This window comes from Lutjanus erythropterus, chromosome 4 (genome assembly GCF_056507025.1).
Source record: "Lutjanus erythropterus isolate fLutEry1 chromosome 4, fLutEry1.hap2, whole genome shotgun sequence".
In the NCBI taxonomy this organism is placed as follows: domain Eukaryota; kingdom Metazoa; phylum Chordata; class Actinopteri; order Lutjaniformes; family Lutjanidae; genus Lutjanus; species Lutjanus erythropterus.
Window position 1 is genome coordinate 37638274 of NC_139320.1, and position 25418 is coordinate 37663691.

Here is a 25418-nt window from a genome sequence, read left to right on the forward strand (position 1 = left end):
TCAAGAGCAAGATTTGGGGGGAAAATGATTGATTGCCTTGAAGGTGTCAAGTATTTTCAAGTCAAAAGGCTCAAGTCCCAGTGAAGTCGCAAGTCATTGGTCTAAGGTGCATTGGAAGTTTTTGTCAAGTTGAGTATAAAGCCATCAAATTTGTGACTTCAGTCTGATTCAAGTCCAAGTCATGTGACTTGGGTCCATAACTCAGTGTCTTTTATTTGTTTGGCATTTTTAAAATACAAATCTCCCTAATGTAACTCTTCTGATGACTAATCCCTTTGCAAATATTTGTGTTACTTTCATACCTCTGAAGTTTTCACATGCAGAATGAAAGTGTCGGGCCTGTTTGGCGTCTGCATTCACCACGGGACACAATTTGTTGACGAGGTCATTTAAGTAACTACAGTCTGTGATTGCTGAGGTTTAGTGTAGGTAGATTTAAAATGTCATTCTTTCAAATGTCAATTTTCGCAAGCTTTCAAAAATTCCATTATTATTATTATCTGAAATGGCAGCGTGGTGACGGGTGTTTGTCAGAAAAGCACTTATCAATGAAAACCAGCTTCTCTATCAGCAAACCTAAACTAGGCCAAATCTGTTTCACAGAAATGTACAAAAAACAATATATGTTGCCAAAATCTTATATGAGGGAAATCCAAATTAAGAATATGACATTGCATAACAGAATAAGTCAACAACATTACAGCTGTGATCTGTGACACTAAAATGAAGTGCAAATTTGATTTTGCACGGGTTCAGAGAGCACTTCTGTTAACACATTTGCTGTGATGTTCAAGAAACATTAATTAGACTCTCGAACTTCTCATTTTCCCCATTTTTATATTAAGCATCTCAAAAGTAGTATTGTATATACCTGCTTAACACTGCACACAAAGTGAAATGTTCGAAGCCAAGATTCTCTGATGTTTCATTGAGTGCCATCATCAGCTCAGCATTTTAATTTGTACAATAGCTATACTTGTTTATAATGTTTGGTTTTTACCTGTAAAACTAATACTACCATTAGCCTCAGCTGTGCATTGTGTTCAGCAAGCTAACAAGGACGCTAACATGCTTAGCTGGTGAACATTATACCTATTTCACATCAGCAGGTTAGCATTGTAAGCAGCATGCTAAGATTAGCATGTAGCACTACATTGCAGGGGAAAATACTGTGTTTTTACCCCACTACATTTCTTACCTCTAGTTTTGCAGATACAGATTTTATGGCTGCACAGTGAGTACTTTCACTGTGCTGTGGGTGTTTTGACGTCTTCAGTATTTTCAGAAATACTGAAGTTGGTATTATAATTTTGGCAGCACGACACACGTTGGAGCCACCAGAGAGTCCAACAAAGTTTATAAGGTTAACAAGCCCAAAAATAGAGCTAATAATGTCACATAACAGGACTTTTCATAGAGATAAGGGATCCAATCACCTCAGTATGTAATAAAAAATTTTAACTTTTAGACATATCCAGTTTAAATTTACATAAGCAATTCCATCCTCATAGCCCCATAATTTTCCAGAAAGGTGTAGGTTCGCAAAATGTCAATGGACCTAATTCTTTTAGATTAAGATTCTCATTTGTGAATAAGATTATGAATACTTGGTGTTACTTCTAATTTTAAACAGGAGAGGGATGGTGGGATGTACTGACTCGTTGGTTTGGGGATTTGGTTGGCAATTAGAGTCCAGCCAGTACTGGATTTTTGTGGGCAGATGCCAAAACTGATATTAGGGAGCAGATAAGTGCAGATGTGACCTGCTCATCTGCATGTTACTAATGCTTTTATTGCTTTTGAAAAATTGTCTGTCCTTTTCCTGTCTTTAGACTGGTCCACCTGTTTGCTTTTGCTTTTCTGGATTTTAGGAAGTCTTTTAACACCCTGGCCAGGGACTACAGAAAAATAGCCTTTGATTATATAGACATATAATCAAAACCAAAAAGGTGATGTAACTGTAAGTTGTTCTCCAAGTCTGTTAAATAACTGAGATTTCTTTCTGTCCTCAGAGGCAGTATATATACATGAATTATGTGGTATTTTTCACCCTGATAAAAACAATCCAATTTTAAAAGCTACCTGGAATTATGAATAATTATAATAATAATTTTATCTTTCTCCTGCCGTCACCATTACCGCTTTTTATCTGAATGAAAGAGGGAGAACTTGCTTGTGCTTGTTAGTGCACCTGGAGGTATTTCTGCTTTTACATCAGTCCCATTTGAGAGGAGCTACTGTGATTGGTTTCTTTCTGTGAGGAACACAGCATGTGACCAACTGCATTTTAGAAAAGAAAAAAAAGAAACAGCTGACTTCAAGGCTCAGTCGAAAAGTAACTACCACCTTCCTAGAAATGTAGTGGAGTCAAAAGTACAATATTTGTCTTTGAAATGTAGTGGAGTGAAAATAATAAGCAAAAAAACAAATACTCAAGTAAAGTACAGATACACAAAAAATGTCCTTAAGTACAGTACTCAAGTAAATGTACTTCACTACTGCCCACCACTGGTATCTAATAAAGTTTAAATTTATTTTCATTAGGGTTTACGTTGGTAAAATTGTTCATCAGGTCCCTCCTCTCATTTTGAACAGTGTTCCCTCTCTAAACATGCTACCTCAGTGCTCAAAACCTGTCAATTATAAGGACACATGCACGTTTGAGTCCCGCTGTGGCCTTTTCTTTGAGGACATTGCACGTTGTCATCGTGCTCTTAACGTGGCCCTCCTCTGGGTGTTTCCTCCCTCTGTCCAGAGAGACACGCAGGTCAGGAGTGAAGCTGCCAACAGGTACACACGCAAGAGTGTGAGTGATCGTCTGTCAATCTGTATCAGCCCTGCGAGGGACTGCTGACCTGTCACTTTGTTTTACCTGCAGCCTCAGCCACTGCTGCACCTCCACCAACCTGAAAAATTATAAAGGAGCACAGAGGCTGCACTGGTGCTGCTGACCACTAGATGGCACTAAAGAATCAACAAATCTGAACTCTTTACACCAGTAACCCATCATACAGTGGAATAAAGGGCAACGAGGAGGCAATGGTCTCTACAGAGAAGCACAGTCATGATATCAAGGAGTAAACCATCAAGGCTAAACTCATCTTCCACCATCTGGCAGCAAGATAACAGCATTGCTGCAAATTTGAACAATGAGTGTATTCAGGAAGACTGTCGGGAGTGTTTTTCCTCCACTGAAAGTGACACAAATCTGAGAGATACTGAATAAATCCAGCGCAGACACACCTCTCCAACTAAATACCAACCAGTGAAGGTTAGATTCTGTCTTTTTGTGCAGTGGTAAATCATGTGCGCACTGCGTGAAAGTGCAGGTGGTATTGGTGGTGGAGCCTGAAACATTTTTGCTGAATTCATTTCTGAAATCTACCTGACCTACTGAAAATGTAGCTCATTGGAGGGGAACAGGGCTGGAAAGGACATGAACATGCAAGCTGTGCAGTTTCATGTTAGTGCCTCTTTCACACTTAAGCAATCAATTATTCACACATAGCAGTGACATCCAATTTCTAATGTACAAGTGCCCAACATTTACATGTTTTTCACGCACACTCACACAAATATAGATGTACAGACCCCCTGGCAGGTATGCTGACTTGCAGCCAACACTTTATCTCCACCCTCAATCCTGTTGTTTTGCACTTGATTTTTGGATTGTCCCACAGTGTTGAAGGGCTCATATTGCATGGAGTGCTCAGCTCTTCTAAAGTCCAATAGATAATCTGAGAGGATAAACAATCATTTAAAATGTAAAGGTAAATGTGAAGGTTAACTTTGCTGTGTAAGTATACGGAGTACAGTGAGTTTCAGTCTCTGCATTTAACCCGTCCTAGAATTTGTGGCAGTGGGCTGCCGCTGTGCAGGCGCCAACACCTCGGTCAGGGGCACTGTCAGAGGAAATGGCTTAATATAAATGTTTATGATAGTGGGTGAAACTGGAGCACTTAGGGGAAACCCATGCAGGCATGGGTAGAGCATGCAAACGCAACTCAGAAAGGTCCTGAACCCACAGCCTTGTTGCTGTGAGGTGACAGAGTTAACCACTTTGCCATTTTTATGGTAAAGTTCAGCTACGGTTTCTTTCTTGCGACATCTTCAAAGTGAATATTTTGGTTATTCCCTCAGTTTTTCAGCAGGACTTTTTGGGCTCTGTTATTGACATGAATGACCAAAACCTTCCACAGTTTGTGTCTTTAACAACAATTCTACCAATAAATGCTGGAGAAATCTTGATATGGTCAGTGACCATAATCATATTTTTGAAACTTTGTGAAAAAGACAAAACTGGAAAAAATCTGGCAACAGACTTTACCCAGGACCTACTATTATTTTTATTGGAAATATCTCCTGAGTGCCTACATACTATTCTGTAATTACCATTATATGGATGAAGCCTAACCCTCCCGCAATTAATATATGGTTACACGGATACAAAAAGTCAAAAATGTTTACATGATGAAACACATGACTGCTCAGCTACGACTAAAACTGCCAAGTTTAAAAAAGAGATGGTCAACAGTTACTGACTACCTTGGATTGCAATCTTTTTATTTAGGAAATTAAGCCTTTTGACTATGTGTTTATGACAGCATCATGTCTTTTAGTTTTATTAACTGATCCAAAACATCCAAGTTAATCTAGAAAAATCTAGAAAAACAGTCAAATGGCTGACATAACACAGGACATATAATACATGTAAAAAGCATCAATATGTTCTAGACTAGAAAAAAGAAACATTGCATTTCATTGTAGTTGTTTTGTTCAGTTAATTAAAGGAGCAATATAGAGGTGCTGTATTAAAGAGGTAGAAATACTTTTTAATATACAATCTATTGTTGAAGCAAGTTGTTTTCCTTCACCACCTCCTGCCTAGACTCAAGGAAGTTCAGGCAGGCTGCAGGAGCGCAAGACGATTTCAACTTTGTAATTTGACAATAACAAGTGACGACAAGTCCTACACTGTAAATTGATCAGCTGTTTGTAACTGTCGCATGTCTTTTAATTTAAAGATAAGCCTGTTTTCTTGAAAACAAAAGCCCGCTACTCTGAAAATATACACTCTGGAGTTGGAGTTAAGTGACCGCCTGCTAGACTCCATTAACGTATTGCTCAATTTAACCATTATAAACAAAAGATTATCAGTGATTTTCTACAAATCAAGAACAGACACTTACACATTCAGCCAACATTCAGCATTAATTTGAAATCTATTTAATGTGAAACAGGCAAATCAAAAACACTGATTCCAGCCCACAATAGATATTTAAATAGTGAACACCCCGGCTGTCATTGATGTTACAGAAGTGAGTATTTCAACTGTTTTTTGGTCATTTTATGATTTATTACAGTAAACATATTACAGATTTCTCCTTTAATTAAATTAATGAGAAAAGATTAATTGATTTAACTAAATTACTGTATGATTTTGTTTTTCAGAGTGTAAATAAGTTGTGATTCCCACTAAGGCCTTGTCCTCTTCCCTTGTACTTACATATTTGTCACAGTAAATATTTTATTAATATTCTTATATGCTAAATAATGTAATGTAATTATAAACTGTAATTTGCATGCTGTAATATAAAGCATTAATGCACAGTTTGTCCCTACATAATACTCAGATTTTAGCACGTTTTAAGTGGTGTATAATTCATAAAAGGTTTCATACTCATTAGTCATGTCTCTTTTCAGTAAGAACCAGATCTAATGTTAAAATCTGACAACAATAGGAGGGGACAAGGTTCCACAATAGGGGAGCAACATAAATAAATCAGGAGTGTAACTGCCTGTCAGACAGCAACTCTGTTGAAGCAGATAACAAAACAAAACAACATCTTCTTATCTGTCTTCATGTGTCTGACTGAGGGTTGGCGGCTTCATGTGGGTTTAATTGTGAACTTCAAATTCAATGCCCTCAGAAAACATGCGAAGCCTAATATCATGTAATAAATCCATTATATTACATTAAAAATACAACACATCGACCCACCTACATTAATATTTCACCTGACGACCCATTTATTGTGAGCTGAGTCGGGACTTCAGACTTACATTACAATGTAAAATCCCACAGCAGCTCCTGTACTCTTGAATAAGTGGCTGCACAGTGTGCTCCTGCGAGACTTTTACCTGTGACACTGGATGCTGCTCCAAATTAGACTTTGTAATATATCAGCTAATGCATGATAATTGACTTGACTTTACAGTTATACTCAGCTAAGTGTATTTAAGAGTTGCTCTGAGGAGTTTTTCCATTATTTTCATGTTTCCGGATAAGATAGGGTGTAATATATGCATGTAAAATACTAAGATTAAAGATGATGTCAGAATAACAGACTGTTTTCTTACAATAATCAAATATATTTAAAAGCTTTTCCCTGATAGATTTTGTGATGTACGTATTTACTCAAAGCTGCTGCAGTCAATATTTTAAGTTAACAATAGATCAAATGACAAATATGAGCGAAAGATGACAAAATCACAGAGAATTATCAACATTATATTTCCCTCACCTTAATCGAGCATCGTCTTTCAGTTTATTGTTTTGATTTTCTGACCCCCAACTTTACTGTTTTTGGTTGTTCTCACCACTCAGCCACTGAATGCACCTAATTTCAGCAGAAAAGCTCTAAAAACATCCAGTAAACATCCTGCTCAGCAGTGGTGGACTAACTAAAATAACAAGGGCACCAGCTGCATGCAGTGGCACACCAGCGCACCAAAAGTTTGTGATAAAATATTTGAAATCCCTGGTTTAGATTAAAATAGTTTGTTATGTGAATTAAAGTGCAATAATTACTACACCCCTATAATAAACTGCAAAGGAACTATTAACTATCTGACCATTTAGAGGCGTGTGGCAGCCATATGGCAGTGTGCTGCATTTTATCCGCTGGAAGGGCACCCTAGAGGGTCCTTTATCAATTTTTTTGGACATTGGACCACCACAGAGGGCACTTTCTCATGCTTTAAAATCTAAGGGAAGGGCAGGCTGGATCTCTGTCATGTTTTTTTTTTGTTTGTTTGTTTGTTTCCTCCATCGGAAGGACATCCCTAGGTCTCTTTATCATGTTTTAACAACAACCCCAATTCCAAAAGAGTTAGGGTGTAAAACATAAATGCTGTGTAAAACATAAATAAAAGCAGAATGCAATGATGTGCAAAAAGATTTCAACCTGTATTCAACTGAATATAACAGTTATGATGTTAAAACTGATTACCTTTATTGTTTTTTGTCAATATACACTAATTTTTGTTTACATATGTGTGTGCACATTGTGTTAATGAGAATAAAATTGAACTGAATTGAATTATTCTGAAATGTTTGGACAGGGACAACAAAGGACTGGAAAAGCTGTGAGATGCTCAGAAAACACCTATTTGGAACATTTTACAGGTAAACAGCTGAACTGATAACGGCTGATAGCGTTCAGGTATTTGTTGCTGTATGTCATGTGTATGCCTGGAGGTTATGTGACTTAGAGCAGAGATTCTCTGTGTTTTTTTCTCAGCCATGGACTCCTGACAAGATAGAAAATACACCTGGGACCCCCTAATGTCCTTGGAATAATTTGACGTGGCCTATATTTTTTAAATTACACTTATGCTTTGTTATTAAAAGAAAGAAAAGAAAAGAAAAATAATGTTTTTAAAGCGCAACAGCAGCAGAAATGTATCTGACAGATATTGGCAGGGGTGGACATAACCGATTGCAAATACTCAAGTTACTGTAATAAAGTATTTTTTTTGTCTAAGCCTGTTTGCTTCAAGCCTGTACTTTTACTCATACTTAAGCACACATTACACTATGTAATCCACTTACTTCCTCTAAAATCATAATTGAGTACTGAGTACAATTTGCATTAATATCCAAACCTCCCATCTGTGTTTTTGTAACCTAAAGGCTGTTTGATCATAAACAGGACAAAGAGAATCACGACACACTGAAGAACCCAGATTTACAGATTTTCACTTGTCTTTCCACCACTGGGTATCAGACACGTTAACACAGAATACCCACAGCATACATATACATCAAGAGAGGTGGTCTGCCTCTAGTGGATACATAAAATAAAATGCAGAATCTGATTATTTTAAACAATAAACAATAAAACTCTAATAGAGAATGTAAATTAGGCCTAGTAAAAAGACAGTAGGTTTGACCTGGGACTTGAGCACAATAAATTAATGAATTTAAAATACTGACTTAGAGAGTTTTATGCTATAATGTTTGTATTATTCATTGGGGAAAGATGGGGCTTGACATCTGTCCCCTGTATTCCAGACTAAAAGAAACAGATAAAGAAAGGGTGCATGGTACTTTTAAAGTGAATGAATATTTGCCAGTTGTCATAAAATAGCCAAAAAGTCAAATGAATAAATAAATAAGCTTATAAACACCTGTATGCTGTCGTTGTTGTAATTAAAAAAGACAAGAAGTTGTAATGTTAACTGTGTTAACGGCCTAATAAAGAACAGACATGAGTTCGGTGAGGAGGTGCAGTTGAGGTTTTGTTGCCAGGGGGCGTCACCGAGCAGCAGCTCAGTCAGGTGGAGGAGCGTCAGTTTACTGTAGACTGTGTGAGAGAGAGAGAGAGAGAGAGAGAGAGAGAGAGAGAGAGAGAGAGAGAGAGAGAGAGAGAGAGAGAGAGAGAGAGAGAGAGAGAGAGAGAGAGAGAGAGAGAGAGAGAGAGAGAGAGAGAGAGAGAGAGAGAGAGAGAGAGAGAGAGAGAGAGAGAGAGAGAGAGAGAGAGAGAGAGAGAGAGAGAGAAGGAGCGACACACGCTCAGGTACAGACGGGCAGCAGAAGTGGCTTCAACATACGGAAACACAGAAAACCTTTTTTTTTTTTTTTTTTTTAATTTTAATCTTTTGTAAAGTGAAGGCGAGCGGAGCCTCCGGTGCGCTCTGCGATGTCAGCCGCGGTTATCAGGCGGGATGGAGAGAGCAGAGGACGCCTCACCTACACACGGCACCTCGATGCTTTCTGTTAATTGCCACGTGAAGACAATTAAGCGGCAGCTGAGCGGCGAACAGTGTGTTTGGTGTCAACTTTAGAGAAGCAGCTCCTGTGGATGTTGCGCCATGGAGACACTGACCAGACTTCGAGCCATGCTGATGTTAATGTGGATCTATCAAGGTAAGCTAATTAATTCACTCAGAGGGCTGTAAGGTGAAAACAGTGAAACCAGAGTTCAGGAGCAGTTTGTCAGCATCATGGGAAGTGATAAATATAGAGATATTTATTTAGTAGAGTAAAAGTGTGGTTTTTCATAAAAGTCAAGACAGTAAAAGCTTCTCCTGTCATCAAACTCCACTTTTGAGCCAATTACAAAGTCAACAAACAACACAACACTCTTTAACCATCTTATTCCATACACTAAAAGATAAAGGGAGTTTTAAGGATTAACTGGGATGAAATAAGTTTTTAAATGATCATAAAATACAGTAAAGAAAGTACTGTATGTACTGTACTTATAAGACCTTTAACACTGGCTACACTAACAGCAGACTTCATTTTGCTTTTAATCCTAAAGTGTTCAGATTCATTACTCACGTTAATTCTGTGTGATATGGTTTATAAATGATATCTCAATAATTTTAGGGCACGGGTCAGGGAGATTTAGTAGAAAAATTAATAAATTAATCAGTAACGAATTGATTATTAAATTAACCACCACCCATTTTAGTAATGGATTAATTGGTCTGTGTAATTTTTTAGGGAAAAAAAAAAGAAAAGCTCTGATTTCAGCTTCTTAAATGTGAATATTTTCTGGTTTCTTTAGTCCTTTATAAAAGCAAACGGAATATTTTTGGGTCGTGGACAAAACAAGACATTTGAGGACGTCATCTTGGGCTTTGGGAAAGACAGATAAACATTTTACAGACCAAACAACTAACTGATTAATCCAGTGAATGACCAACAGATTAATCGACAATGGAAATAATCATTAGTTGCAGACCTAAAAAAAAGTCCTGTATGTATTGTACCTGTATGACCTTTAACAGTTGCCGTACTAACAGCAGATTTCCCTTTGACTTGAATCCTAAATGAGCGTAAATGTATTTAAATGCATTTCTCAGATTCATATTATTGAATTATTGGCACTTATAGAATTATATAAGATAAGATAAGATATTTTTTATTGTCCCTGGGGGTAAATTTGACTTTGGAGATTGGCTGCACACAGCTGCCATCCACTTGATTACAGTGTAAAATCACAATACAAACATTACAAACAAACACAACTCTAAACTTTAATGTAAGGTAGCACATCAGGTGCATCAGGACAGTACAGTGTACACAAAAACACAATAATAAATACATAGTCCGTCTGAAAAACATAGAAAATGCAATAGAAAAAAGTTGCAAAGTACCCCAAAAAGGCAAAATAAGCCCTGTGAGATGAAAGTAGTGTGACGAACGCAGGCAGGAAAGAGAACTTCATGCGGTTGTTTCTATATATGCTGGTTCTGTATCTTCTGCTATTAGCCTGCTCAGTCTACAGATGTGTCAATCTGAAAAGCCCCCGCCCCCTCCCTCCTTCCATCCTTCCTCCTCCAGTAAAATTTTGAATTCAAATGCAGGAACGAGCACGCTGACAATTCATGAAATATGTAATTTTTACTGCTGTGGCTGCTGCCGCTGCTGGTGGTTCTACCAGAGGTCCCCTTTTAAGCACACAGCAGAGTACACTTCATCTTAAGAGGGCATAATGTTGTTGCATGGTTGAATGCTCAGAAATTTCAAAGAAGTCAAATGTTGTTGCTTCGTTTTTTATTTCTTTTGATGGTTATTGTCCCTTGTGAGGTTAAAAATAACGTAAGAGCAATATGTAAGTCTACCTGAAAGAGCTGGATGTCTTTTTAACAATTCAGGACAAGGGATTGATGGACATAATGGTCATACTTGTTCAAATATGGGCTTTCTACTGGCATGCATGTTCTTAGATGAACAGATTAAATTTCAATTAGTTTGGCAGAAGAACTCATCAGTAATGCCACGAATTCACACCAAATGTTTGATTAAAAAGAAACACTACTAGTCGAATGTTTTGCAGAGCTTTCAGCAAACAATATTTGGGTATAAAAAGAGTTTTTGTCTGTTAATCATGATCAGTTTGGACTGTACACATTTCATTTGGAGCCAAGGCTGAGAGACACTCTCCAGCTGGATGCTTTTACTTCACAGAATCAGAAACAAACACAAAAATATTGACATGATGTGTTAAATTGTATTAATTTACTGTTTCTTATCAGCACACATTCAGCATCATTCAGGCTCTGCTCAAATAAGCCCTTAAGGCTCATCTGACTCGGCCAGTCTTGTTCCTGTCAACTGTGCTGCTGCATCATTTCTAACCAGATGTTGGCTCTGCTCCAGTGTGGAAATCAGAGATTGTTACAGCGTGTCTTTTATGTCAGGATTTGTTTGGCTCACACCGAGGAGAAGCAAAAAGGGGACATTATAGTCATTTCGACTTTTTCTTTTCACTTTTGAATGCTGAGATTCTTTAGAAAGTGCGTATGTTGTCCTTTGACAATACAGGAGACATCTGGCTTAAAATATGTGCTGTCTTACGGGGATTGCTCAGATTGTTTGAGGTGGAGTTGTATGAGGTATTTCAGTAGATGGCAGTTTGGAGAAGCAGAGATGAGCAAAAGCACAGAAACTAAGCGATGAACTATTGTGGACAGGGTCAGGAAGAAAATGTATTTTCATACTTGCCAACCCTCACGATTTTCCTGTTATTCATTCTCCCCTTTCAGTTTCCTCCAGGGTTCACAATTCTCCTGCATTTCTCCCCGATTTTCCCACTTTTTTTCCCTAGCACTGTTCACCATGTGTAAGCCCTATGAATCTAAAAGTCTACTGTTTCCTCCCGGGCAACAATGCAGCTACACCGAATGTTGTTTCCTGGCAAGCATGTGATGTGGAAGAGAGCTGCTCACCCCTACTGTATCCTGTTCTCCTTAATACTCCCGTGCTCGTCCTCCTTAGTGAGGGATTAACAGAGAGAGAAATACTCAAGAAAATTTCAGACATCCTGGAAATAAAAATATCACATTGCATACAGGGAGGTTTAAAAGAAAGGGACACATTTTTTCTACGACCAACCCAACTAATATACTGTTAAAAAAACACTTGTAAATGTTGTGGTATAGTTGTATTTTCAAGCTCGGTCATCTGCTGACATAAAAGTCACAAGAATGCAGGAAACAGTCAATGAAAATCCTGTTTTTTTTTCTGGGGACGACCCCCAGACCCCCTGCTTGTGGTTTCGAAATTCTCCCTATTCTTAAAGTTTCAAGGTTGGCAGGCATATTTGAGACACTTAAAAAAGGTCCACCTAAAAAAAAAACAATATTAGTTTAAGTGCATGCTAAATTTAGAATATTTTCACCACTTTTCCAAAGAGAAACTGCCATTATACATGTCAAATCTCTCTGTCTCCAAACCAACCAAACTCCAAAGACAAAATCAGTCATTTTACCTCACAGAACATGGGAGTTGCTGGCCTACTGCCGCATCGACCTGTTTGTTAGTTTATGTTATTGTGTGTCTTTGGTGAATCTGAACTACCCTTTTAAAACACAGAAGTGACAAAATAATTACAAACAAGCTAACAGATTGAGGAGGCAGCACAGCAGAAACTCCTGACTTCTGTAAGTTAATTTTGCTGATTTTGCTTATGGAGTTTGGTTGGTTTGGAGAGAGTGATATTTGGCTTGTATAACAGCTTGTCCCCTTCGGAAAAGGCTGTCTGACAGCAAAGTAAAGCAGTGAAAATATTCTAAATATAGCATAACCTACATTGATTTTTTTTTAGGTGGACCTTTTTTAAGAGGCTAAAATATTTTCTGTTGCTGAGCCTGTCCACAGCAGTTCACTATTAAGCTTCAGTGCTGGTGCTCCTCTCTGCTTCTGTAAACTGGGGGCGTGTGTCTACTGTAGGTAATGAATTGACTATTAGTAAGTAAGTAAGATAAGTATCCTTATCTTTATGAGCTTCTGCATGGAAACCACTGTGGTGTGACATTATATCTGCCGTCCTTTGATTTGGTGTAACTGCTAAATGAAACAAATGCAGTTTGACGAGCAACTTCAGCGGCGTCCTGTTCTGATGATTGAATGGTTTCTTTAATTTACATGATGGATTTCTTTGCGCATTTCTGGCAGCAGCTAAGCCTGTCAAAAGCCCAATCCTGCCTGTCAGAAACATCATAATTAGTGAATGAAGAAGTTGCGGCACAAAACTGTGTTTCCCATCTGTCCGACTTCACAAAGTTGAGCCAGCTGGTATTGATGAAACGGAGCAGCTCATTGGCTTTACATGAGAAGACCCGTAGCTAATTGGCTGGTAAATGCTAAAATAGATCTGTTAATACTGAGAAGCCTGCAGGATGCTTTCATTTTTTTTAAAAAGGTTTATAACCACTGAGAGCAGTAAATCACATGCTGTCACACATTACCACTGCCCATCAGATAAGTCAAACTGGCCTGAGGACAGTGAAAAGGTGACTTGGCTCCCAGCAGTCTGGATGTGTAGAGTCACTTTAGCGTGCCAGCCTCACCCCCCCCACTTGTGAAAATGCCTTCCTCTGTGGCCTCAGCTATTAAAATATTGTCATGTCCTCAGCTGATTGTGTTCAGTGACGGCTGGTTTATAATGAGACGGGCACCATCTTGGCTCTAAGCTGATGTTTGTGAGCCAGCTATATCCCTTTTCACAGAATAACTCACAGAGCTTAGGGTAATTCTGATTATGTATCGCATGATTAACTAAACAAGAAATTAGTCGGTCAGGGTCCAGCGTTGAAACAAACAACGGTACTTCCCGGCGGGGTGCTGCTGCATGAGAATTAACTATCAGTGCAAAGCTTCCTTTTGGCTGGCCTGAGTACAGCAATAAAGAGTCTTGGAGAATCTGGAAGAGATGTGGAAAAGTCAAAGTCAAAGACTCATGCTGCCATCAGGTTTGTACTTCTAGATGCCAAAATCTGTGTGTAATAGCAAGATAAATACTGTAGTTTTGGAAGGAACTTTAGTACAGCAAATCGGAAAAAAAAACATTCTGAAGGTCCAATAACATGGTTGCATTTTCCGGAGCTTTCAGTCATAGCTGGTGTTCTCATCAGATGGCGTTTGCTCACTTGTCATAGTAATGGTTTAGTAGTTCTCACGTGATATACGATACTGTAAGCTAATTACATCTCTGTGGTGAAGCCGATCCTCTGTTTTGATTGTTTGTGCTTATTACGCGACCCTTTACTGTGAGTGAAAGAAAACAGTTTCAGCCCCGCTTCCTATGTCATTTCATGCTGTTTGCACGGTTCATTATTGGAAGGTAGGTCAGCTCAGTTTATGTTAAATTACCCTCTATCCCCAGCAGTCTTTCGAGTAGATTGATAAACCAAACTGCATTCTAAAAGCAGATGTTTTAACACATTTCTTTCACTGTAAAAACTTAAGTTACACCATTTCAGGTTCTTAAATATGAAGCTTTTCTGTTTTTTTTTTTTGTTCCTGTCTGACAGAGTTGTGGACAAAACAAGGCATTTGAGGACATCATCTTGAGCTTCAGTCAACATTTTTCACCATTTTCTGACATTTTCAATAATCATAAGTTGCAGCTCTAAAAATATTATATTAGGCTACACAATTACGCTGTATTTTAGAATGAGGTAATCCATAAGTAATGGAAAGTAATCAAGTTACATTACTTTAATATTGTGATACTTGAATTACATTACTGACTACATACATTTTTTAAAAATGCAGTTTAGAGCTGTATCTTTAACCTCATTTTTCCATCAGTGGTTTCCAGAAAGCCTCCTTACATTTTACTTGGTGTCACGATTATCTGTTCTGCACGCTTCGCTGGTTTCCTCCATTTTGCATAAATATAGGCAGAAGCTGCACAGTTTTATTTATCTTGAAGGCCATGTTATGTCCTGTCTGCATGGCCAAAACATATGATTTCTTTACAGTACTCGCACTGTATGTATCGGTCAACTGGTAATGGTGTGGCCGCTCATTCTGAATATAAACATGGAACCTCTATACTGTAAAGGAAAATATGGAGCCGGTCTTTGCTGCAACTGCAGACATATCTGCAGCAAAGTTCAGTTTTATTTCCATCACATCGTCTCAAGAATACACTTAGCTGTAACATGTTACATACTACTATAGTATTATTAAAACAAGCTCAAACAGTTTGCAACAGATCTTTAGACAACAGACATTTGGGAAATCAGATTACTACACATAGAACATTTAATTTTTTTTCAACTTTCAAGTTAAAAGTACCAGTTTTCTGTATTTCTGCATTTATTCAGACGGTAGAGGTGACAGGAAATGACACCTGACACAGGAAGTGACACCAGTGTTCATTTTTAGCACCTGAATCTTTAATCTACATTTTGTCTAATTTTTGTCACATGCATTTTTGATTTCATGGTCCTCTTAAGAATTTTGAGGCCTCGGCTGTCACCATCTTTGTTTTGTACAGTTACCATGGTTACAGATGTTGCTCTCATCTATCGCAGTGGAAAAGGCCTGGTGTACTTGTTCTCTCTCTCTCTCTCTCTCTCACACACACACACACACACACACACACACACACACACACACACACACACACACACACACAGTGGCCATGCATGAATAACACAGCAGACTGACTCCTCAGTAAATTCCAGCTGTCATTTCCAAACTCTGTTTCTCTCTGTTGTTCTTGCTTACCAAGGATTAGCATTAGCGTTAGCGTTAGTCAGCGAATCATCAGAAGCTTGAATGAAATAATGTTCATTGTCTGGGGTCAAATTGAGATAAGAAAGTAAAATCTTGGATTACGTAGTGACATTCCTTTAGAAAACATCTGGAGGAAGATTTAGATGTTTAGATGGTTGACTACAGACATTAATCTTGGAACTTACGATAGATAAGCAAAAGATGCAAATGCAAATGAAGCCAAATGAAAGTAATATTAATGTTTAATCACACCCCTTCATAATTTAATGTTAGCTTACCTTTTTATAAATGTCAGCATGGTACCTGCATCTAATTCTCAGGGGACTGTACGAGAATTAAACCTATAAATCTGTTATCGATCCTCTTTAATTGTTATTAATCTAATTAACTGCAGTGCAGCAGGTCAAGCAGCTGAGTAAACTCATGAACAGGAGATATTTTTGGGGCAGTGGAGGAAACTTTGTTTCTAATCTTCGTTTCATCATGAAAAATAGGCTGTCACTAGTTTTTTTGACAAAATTAACACTGGGTCATAATACTTTACTCCAGTCCATCGCAGGACAATTTTCTGCTTTGGAGAGTCACACAAAGTTGTGAAGTTACTTAATTTTAGGAATTTTAGAGTCAAAATTATTTACTAGAATGTCATCTCAGAGAAAGTGTGTCATTTTTCTCCCCACCTGCGGGCTAATAAGCTGAGAAACATTCAAGTGAACACATTAGCTATCGTTCTTCCCGCAATCTGCTGCTGAGAAAACATCCTGACGCTGTACATCCTCTCAATTGATCTTCTCTGACTAACTGCCGAAATGCCACCAGTTTCAGTTCCGTTTGTCAGACTGACGCATACCTTAGTGTGGGTGTTGGACAGGGGGGCTTAATTGACCTCAGTCCACTGTGTGTGACAGGAGCACACAGAAGACCCCTGCAGGGGACACACACACTGATCAGAGGCAGAGAGAGTCTCTCATGTAAATGTAGGTCAAATTAATTGGCTCGTTCTCGCCGCACAATAAAGAGACAGCGGTGCTCAGAGTCGATGTTGCTGCACAGAACAGCTGCTGTGTGTTCAACTTTATATTACACTCTTAGAAATGAAGGTTCTAACTAGAACCTGGGCTCTTCAGCTTCTCCCCATAAGACCTTTCAGATCATTGTACCTAGAACCCAACATAAAGGGTTATACTGAGAACCATCTGTGAAAAGTTTTACCCATGAGAGGTTTTTCAGAGAACCCTTCTATGGTGTAATGGTTCCACCCAGATCCCTCGCTGACCTTTCCACCTTCCAAAGGTGCTGACAAGAACCCACCAAGGATGAGAGAACCTACAGAGAACCTTTTTATATTGCAGTGGTTTTATGTAGAACACACTCACTGGGTTCTATTGAGAACCTTTTTATAGTCCAGTGGTTTTATCTAGAATCCACCCAGGGGGTTCTATAGAGAACCATTTTATATTTCAACAGTTCTATCTAGAACTCAACCAGAAGGTTCTACCAAGAACCCTTTTATATTCAGGGTTTTGTCTAGAAACCGCACAGGGGGTTCTACTGAAAACCTTTTTATATTTCAAGGGTTTTATCTAGAACACGCTTGGGGGGGTTCTACTGGATACCCTTTCTAGAGAGAACTAGAGAACTAGAACCCAACCAGAGAGTTCTACTGAGAACCCTTATATATTCCAACTGTTTTATCTGGAACCTACTTGGGGTTCTACTGAGAAATTTCATATTTTATGGGTTTTATCTAGAACCAATCAAGGGGGTTCTGCCAAAAATCTTTTAATACTCCAAGTGTTTTTATCTAGAACACATCCATGGGGTTCTACTGAGAACCCTTTTATATTATCGTACAAAGAACGTTTGACAAACCCTTAATGAAAGAGTTCTTCGAGGATTTCAACAAACCCTGAAGAACTCTTTCTCCCACAACAGGTCCTTTAATAAACAGGGTTCATAATGGAACCCTTAGTCTTACAAAGAATCCTTGATGAAGCCTTTCTTAAAAAATAAAGGGTTCCTCAGAAGCAGACGGTTCTGGTTAGAACTTCAGCCCTTCAGGAAGGACCTTTTTGGAACCCTTATTTGTGAGAGCGTACACGCAGTGACAGTTGTAGTCGTGGAGTCTGACAGGTGTTGATCGGAGCTCATTGATCTGATGTGACTCTGAGGCAGGTGATCAAAACAATCAGAAAGTGCTGAGTGAACTCTGATGGACGAGGGACTGTGTTAACACTGACACGCTACAGATTTTTACTCTCAGTTCTATAAATTTTTAAGGTTTTAAAGTGGCAGTTAAAAAAAACAATTTGTTTGTATTACGCATGGTGTCATTGCACTCGTTTTCAGATGTTCTCGGCAGCTTGTGTTTTCTCTGCTGCTATAAAGGTGATATAATTATATTTTATCCAAGCACATTTTAGCTGATGCACATTAAATGAACAGTCCACATTCCTCCAACATCAGACAGAAAAAATATGGCACACATTTTTTCCCAGCATGTTCACAAAAACTAATCAGCATCTTTCTCAGTGAATGGCTCACTTTGATGTTTGGTACTGTGCTGCATTAGTGATCTGCTGTCCGCAGCAGACTTTAACAGTCGAGTAACACTCGTCATCATGTTTCTTTACCAAGGAATAATTCAGAAGTGACTCGAACTCTGACTGTAAGTAAAGAGTCATCATGTGAACATCACCAGCTCACGTCATGACTGGAGAACCTCTTTGGTTTATTCATGGTCTTTTATTTACTGAGGGAAATAAGGTCAGGAGCAGGGCAGGAGAATGATCAACTCCATCAATAACCCAGTCAAACCAACCAATACAATTTGTGCTTATTTTTGACCAATCACAAGAATCATATCGTAGATGTGTCATTTCATTGGTTAAAAAATGTTTTCTCTTCTGTTTTGATAACCGCTGACTCACGAGACGTTCAGTATTTCTCCCCATATTTACCTAATTTAAGTGGGCTTTCTCTCCTGCATTGTTGTTTGTATCTGAAAGAGTTAGGTATCAAACTTAGATACTTTTATGGTACAGATCAAATTGCTTCAATAATATCAACCATCAAAAAATCCCTAAGTTTTGACAGTTATTTATATTTTTATATAGTCCAATACTGTGCAGATATCCCATCAGTTTAGTCCAGTCATCCAGGTTGAATAAAGTTCTTGGAGTAAAAACAGTTTCTCTGGCTGCTCCCACGTGAACAGCTTCTTCCTTTAAATTGAGCAATTTTACCATAATGGAATTTATAAAATTGGTACTGTTCAGGAATCTGTATCAAAGCCAAGGCAGCAGTACCACTATTAAACATTTTTGGACAATATCCAGCCCTAGTATCTGCTTTATTTTACTGTTTCATGATCGCTTTTAGCTGATAGAAGTCGTAATGAGTTACTGCTGATGAAAACATTTACAATTTTGCTGCTTACTAAAAAAGGTTTTAAATAACAAAAGAATGTGGGACTTTTATTGTCCAGAATTTATAAGAAATTAAACATCCACCATTTGCAGCCACTTAGTACAAGACAATACATGTATCGGCCAGTTTATGAGTTTACAGTGTCTGGACTGAGTTTTTCCTTTGTGAAGGTGAATCAGACCTGTTGGAAAATCGAAACGGTCTCTCATCCTCACATTGGATCGATTCAGAAATCAGTCCTTTAGGTATGAACTTGCCTCAGAGTAAGGCTTAAATTAGAGTACAGCTGGGCAAGAAAACCATCTCAATATGGGATTGTGATAAAAATTTATGTTGATAACAATGATAAACTTCTGACATAGTCATAGTACATGACTGTTACAAGGGTTCAAAGGCATTTATTATCAATATACAACACAGGGTTGTACAACAAAATTAGAGTTGAAGTTCCTTTGTTCCTTCATTTCCTCCTGCAAGGCATTGTTTTAACTATTAATGGAGAAAGTCGATGTGGAGGGGGATGTTCTCTGGAAAAGAGAAAAAATTGAGAGAAAGCGAGGGGCACAAAAACAATGGTGAAAGTGAATATGTGTTTTCCTCCTTCTATCAATTACATGGAAGTGGTGTGGAGATCTCTAAAGTGGCAAAACGCAGATTAATGTCATAGATTATGAAAATGCAGGCCAATGTTAGTCTGTTGCAGCCAATCCCAATTGAAATTGGGCTAATTGCAGGGTGCAGCCCAGACAGACCCCCACTTAGTCTCACACATAGAGACAGATAACCATTCATACTCTTATTCACACCTGTACAGGCAATTTGGAGTCTTCACTTAACCAAACTGGCATGTTAGTGTGAGAGGAAACTTGAAAGCTCCGGGGGAAAACCCACTTAAACAAAGAAGCATTTGTCCCTGTTCTCCCCCTTGACTTAAGAGCCTGGAGGGGTCATGTTGTGTTAACATACAGTAACTCCAGAAGTCATGCATAAAGTTGTTTAAAACTATGTTTCTACAGTGCATTCACATTTTCACAGTGGCGGATCTGAATTATTGAAATAACTCAAACAAAGAGCTGCTCCGTGTCATGGTCATGTTAATATGGTGTCATTCAGCAGCACAGCGACCTTCAAAGTTGAACCTGAATTTATAAGCTGACCATTCTCTCTAACAGCGAGTCTTTGAGACAGGTACAATACTTTTATTATACACTGTATCTGCTGTGAACCATTAAGAGAAAGGTGGAGACCGTCAAAAAACTGATACATTCTGTCATGCAAAACCCTGGAGGACAAATTCTCCTTATGTGATGTTAATATTTTCATGCAGCAGCAACAGATAACAGATGCCAGCTGAAAACAAGCTTCTCTCATCAAAGATGAAAAAACGTGACAGGATGTGACAAAACCAGACAACTTAAAATACTGTACGTGAAAGACACTCGAGACAGACAGCTGATTAGACACTGTACAGTATTTACAGATGGTGAGTTACTGTTTCATGTAAACCGTTATACGGTATCTCACGTGAGAGTGATAATGCAGCTCCTCTTGAACTTTAACCTTTTGAATCGAACACATTGGAAACAGAAATGTAAAACGTCAGGAAGTTAAATATTAACCATCAGTGGTTTTGCTTGATCATGCAGTAGGTCATGTGTGCATTGACCAACAGGTCTACAGTGAATCTTGCATACTACTGCACCCATCAGCCAAATATTTTCTGACTATTTATGTCTGTATGCTCGAGGACCTCTCGTGGGTTATTGAGTGCTCTGACACTCTGCAAATCAGGCTAAAAACAAGGCTTACCTCGTCTGTTGCAGGCCACATTTTAATCTCTGTTGTGTTTAAAAAACAGACAAGCATAGAAAAGTTCTTAAAAACTTGAGCATCTGCATATCATTCTATTCTCAATACGTTATGATCCACTAAAGTTAGGCACGATACAAGGTCAGTAAATGTCTTCGCTGCCATCTGGACAGTTGCCATATTGAAACATTCAAGGTCTGCTAGTAAACAAACGAGAGATGCAGACTTTATTACAAAACCAACTATAGCTCTATTTAAATGTGAAAACTTCAACATGATGGTGGTTATTAATTAAATATAGTTACTGGGGCGATCTAATCAGCTCTATGCCTGAATAGCCACAACTTGTACTAGGACATGCAGGATCCAACCAACGTCAAGCGTACATTATTAGATTATTATTTTCATTATTAGAATGACAGCCTTTGTGAGTTTCTCTAAAAGAAAAAGTCTTCAGTCTTCTAGTATCAGAATAAAATGATTCTTGTTTTGCAAAATCAGTAGTAATATCACCAGTGGTCAGCGAGCTGCAGCTCTGGAGCCGCAGTGGCTCTTTTTGTCATGAAAATTAATGCAGCTTCTTATTTTAACATTTTAATTGTTACTACTAAATTATAAGCCTAAAGTGATTCATATATTCTCCAATTGTAAAAATGCCTATACACCCCGAATGAAAAAAAAAAAAAAGTTTTTGATATTTTGTCAGATAAAATGTGTGTCGTGTTTTTTTTTTTGTTTTTTTTTAGCCAAAAAATTGCTTTTTTGAAAGCAAAGTTTAAGGACCTCTAACAGATGATCAAGAGGTAAATCCTCTCAGCATGAATGATGTGCAAATGTATTTATTTAGCTGAATAAATCCATCTTTATACATACCTACTAGAGCGGCAACGATTAGTCAAATAACTGATTAGTTGTCAACTATTAATTCAATCACTATTTTGATAGTTGAATATTCAAATTGAATTTCTCTTAGAAATGTCAAAATCTTCTGGTTTCTTTAGTCCTCTATGACAATAAACTGAATATATTTGAGTTGTGGTCGAAACCAAACATTTTGAGGACGTCTTCTTGGGTTTTGTGGAAACAGTGATTGACATTTTTCCCAAAAAACAAATCAGTTAATTGAGAAAGTGATGAAAATAATTTTTACCCTATTGCAACTCTATGACCTGCACATTGTGACAAATACAAGTTGTAGTAGAATTAAACTTAAGTTTTCAGTGCAGTGAGTCATAAAGACGCTCAGGCAGATTGAGGCTGACAGGTGTGTTTAACCCGTCGTCGCCTCTCCATCCATGTTCCATCTTCATGTGACTAATGATGGTGACCAGTCTGGTTTGTCCACCACAGAGACGTGACTATCGGGACACCTTCCAGTCTTCCCACTCTGTCAATTAGACAGTGGTTCTTCTCTTTAGTCTCACCTCAGCTCACAGTCCCTTCAAAGAGTCTGAATCACACAAGATCTGCGAAGGAAAAAGCATCCAAATGAGGTGCGTTACGTTTGTATTCGCCACCGGTCTCCCCGCTGATTGTGGTCCGTAAATGATGCATCTAGGAGGAGTGTGTGTCATTTACACCCCAGGCGTAGGCGAGGGTCGTGATGATTTAGACCAGGTGCACCCTGGGAAAATGGCACACACTAATGAGGTGCATTCCCCTCTTTAAATGAGACCTTTGCTCTGGGTAGAAACCGGTGTGTGAACTTCAGAGACAAACACACACACACACACACACACACACAATGCGAGGCCGCTAACTGTCATCTCCAGCGACATTTGATTTGCCGAGAGGCATTTATCTTGAGGTCTGAGACAAAGAAATCCTATTAATGCAGCTGCTCATGGCCCGAGAAAGCAGATCTGCAATTCATCACAATTACGCCAGAAAGCATCGTCAGAACGTTAATTGCATGAGGTTGTTGCGCTAAGACAGAGACTGTTAAAAAAAACAGTTTCATCAGCGTTTTAAAAATGCTTTTATCCAAAGACGAAGATTGATTTTCAAGGCTAAAACGCGTGAAAATTGCTGATCTGTAAAGAAAAAAAGGCCTTTTATTCTTTTGACTTCTTACAGCAGGTGGGAGCTGACTGTCTGGAGCAGCAGATGAGTTCTGCGCTAAGACGTTAGAAGATTATACACTCTGAGAAATAAAGGTTATAACTAGAACCATGAAGGGTTCTTTAGCTTGTCCACATAGGAGAACCTTTCTTGGTTCCTGTTAGAGCCTTTTAAAGAGTTTCCACAAGGAACCCTTTCTGAGAGTTCTACCTAAAACCCAACATAAAGAGTCAGACCTAAAACCATCTGTGAAAGGTTTCACCTGGAACCCCATATGAGAGGTTCTACAGAGAACTCTACTACAGTGCTGTGGTTCTACCCAGAACCCTGTCCGGAGGTTCTACCCAGAACCTTTCCACCTTCTACTAATAACCTTTTTGTATTCCAAAGCTTTTATCCAGAACACAATCAACTAAAAACCTTCTTATATTCTAAGGGGTTTACCTAGAACCCACCCAGGCGTTCTGCCGATAACCTTTTATTTTGTTTATTATTTTTTATATTCCAAGGGTTTTATGTAGAACACACTTATGAGGTTCTACTGAGAACCTTTTTGTATTATAAGGGATTTATCTAGAACACATTTAGGGGGTTACAACGAGATTTTTTTATTGCCGCGTTTTTTCTAGAACCTTTTTATACTTCAAGGGTTTTTACTGAGAACCTACACAGCTGGTTCTACTAGGAACCTTTTTATATTCCAATGGTTTTATCTAGAACTCAAGGAGGGGGTTCTACAGAGAACATTTTTATGGTCCAAGCATTTTATAAGGCCACACTCAAGGGTTCTAATGGAATTTATTTAGAACACACCAAGATAGTTCTACTGAGAACTGTTTTATATTCCAAAGGTTTTATCTAGAATCTACCTGTGGGGTTTGAACACAGAACATTTTTATATTCCAAGGGTTTTTACCAAGAACCCACTCAGGAGGTACTACTGAGAACCCATTTATATTATGTTCCAAAAAAAAACCTTGATGAAGTTCTTCAAGGATCTCAACAATCCTTTAAGAACTCTTTCTTGTATGTGAAGGGTTCTTAATGGAACCCTTAGTCTTACAAAGAACCCTTGACAACTCTTTTGTTAGAAAAGGGTTCTGTTTCTGGTTAGAACCTCAGCCCTTTAGGAAGACATCTTTTGGAAGCCTTACTTCTGAGAGTGTGGTCCTGTTGGCTGTTATAGTAAAGCAGTGGGAGATGGGATTTTTTTTATCCTGAGGTGTCACAGGGTTGGATGGGTTTTCTGCTGTGCTGCACTGGTGATAGGTTAGTTTTAAAATGGTAGCTGATAGCTCTGTGAGATGTAAAAGGACAGAATCGGTGTGTTTGGAGGAAGGACGGATCCGTCTGAGCCGCAGATGAGAGATTAGTATTCATTGAGGAGTGAGAGGCATCCCTGCTCCTTTCTCCTGTTGCTCGACTGTCTCGCCAGATGGAGGGGAGGGTTGTTGTGGCCAGATTAATGCTGTCATCTGGTTTGAGGTGTAACCTGGCCTTACAGGCACCAGGCGTGGCTATGTGAGGCTAAAGAAGGTCCTTCAGGTCAATCCTGCGGTGGCGAGGCAACTGAAGCGCGCAGGCAGCAATTATTCCTCCTTACAGATTAAAACTGCATTACGCCGTGCCTCTGTAATGTTACTGCCTCTCATGTAGTGCACTCTTCAAGGAAAGCTTAAAGAGCCTCTTTATTTTACTTGACTAAACTACTTTCTTAATAATTTGTGAGCTTGGAATCAAAAGGTTGTGTCTGTGAGTGGTTTGGAAGTATTGAGGCTTGCACATACTATATTGGCAAAGTGATATTAAGATTATTTCTCTTTTATTGGTCACAGTTACAAGCTGCATAAAGCCACTATCACATGTTATCCATGCATATTGCATGGCTTTGAAAAATACATGATTCTGATTGGTCAATTATGTGATGGTAGATGGTTGCCATGAAGAACAGACCGTTGCTATGGACAAAGTTCTGATCTGACTCTGAAGGAACAATAAAATCCTCATCAAATCACTAAAACCATTTTAAAATTAATATTTTGTGTCGAATTATTGATTTTTTTGGTACGTATCAGTGTAACCAGCATGATAATGTATATTGAGCAGGTCACTGTTGTAAAATAAAAACTTTTTTTTTATATTCCAATGGTTTTATCTAGAATCTACTCAGGGGGTTCTGCCAAGAACCTTTTTTTACATTTCATGTGTTTCTTCAAGAACACACTCAGGTTCTTCTGAGAACCTTTTTATATTCCAAGGGTTTCATGTAGAACCCACTAAAGGGGTTTGCACAAGAACCTTTTTATACCCAAGAATTGAATTGAGAACAAACTGATTTTCGATATTCAAAGAG

General features: G+C 38.4%; 1 protein-coding gene across 2 annotated transcripts in view; it reads left to right on the forward strand.

The window, feature by feature from the left end:
- The first annotated feature begins 8784 nt into the window (after nt 1-8784).
- esamb (endothelial cell adhesion molecule b) overlaps nt 8785-25418 on the forward strand; it is a 66824-nt gene continuing 50190 nt past the window's right edge. For both annotated transcript variants that reach the window (XM_084716585.1, XM_084716586.1), the window contains exon 1: nt 8785-9151. In XM_084716585.1, coding sequence (XP_084572711.1) covers nt 9097-9151 — 55 coding nt within the window. In that variant the 5' untranslated portion in view covers nt 8785-9096. The remainder of the gene's footprint in view (nt 9152-25418) is intronic.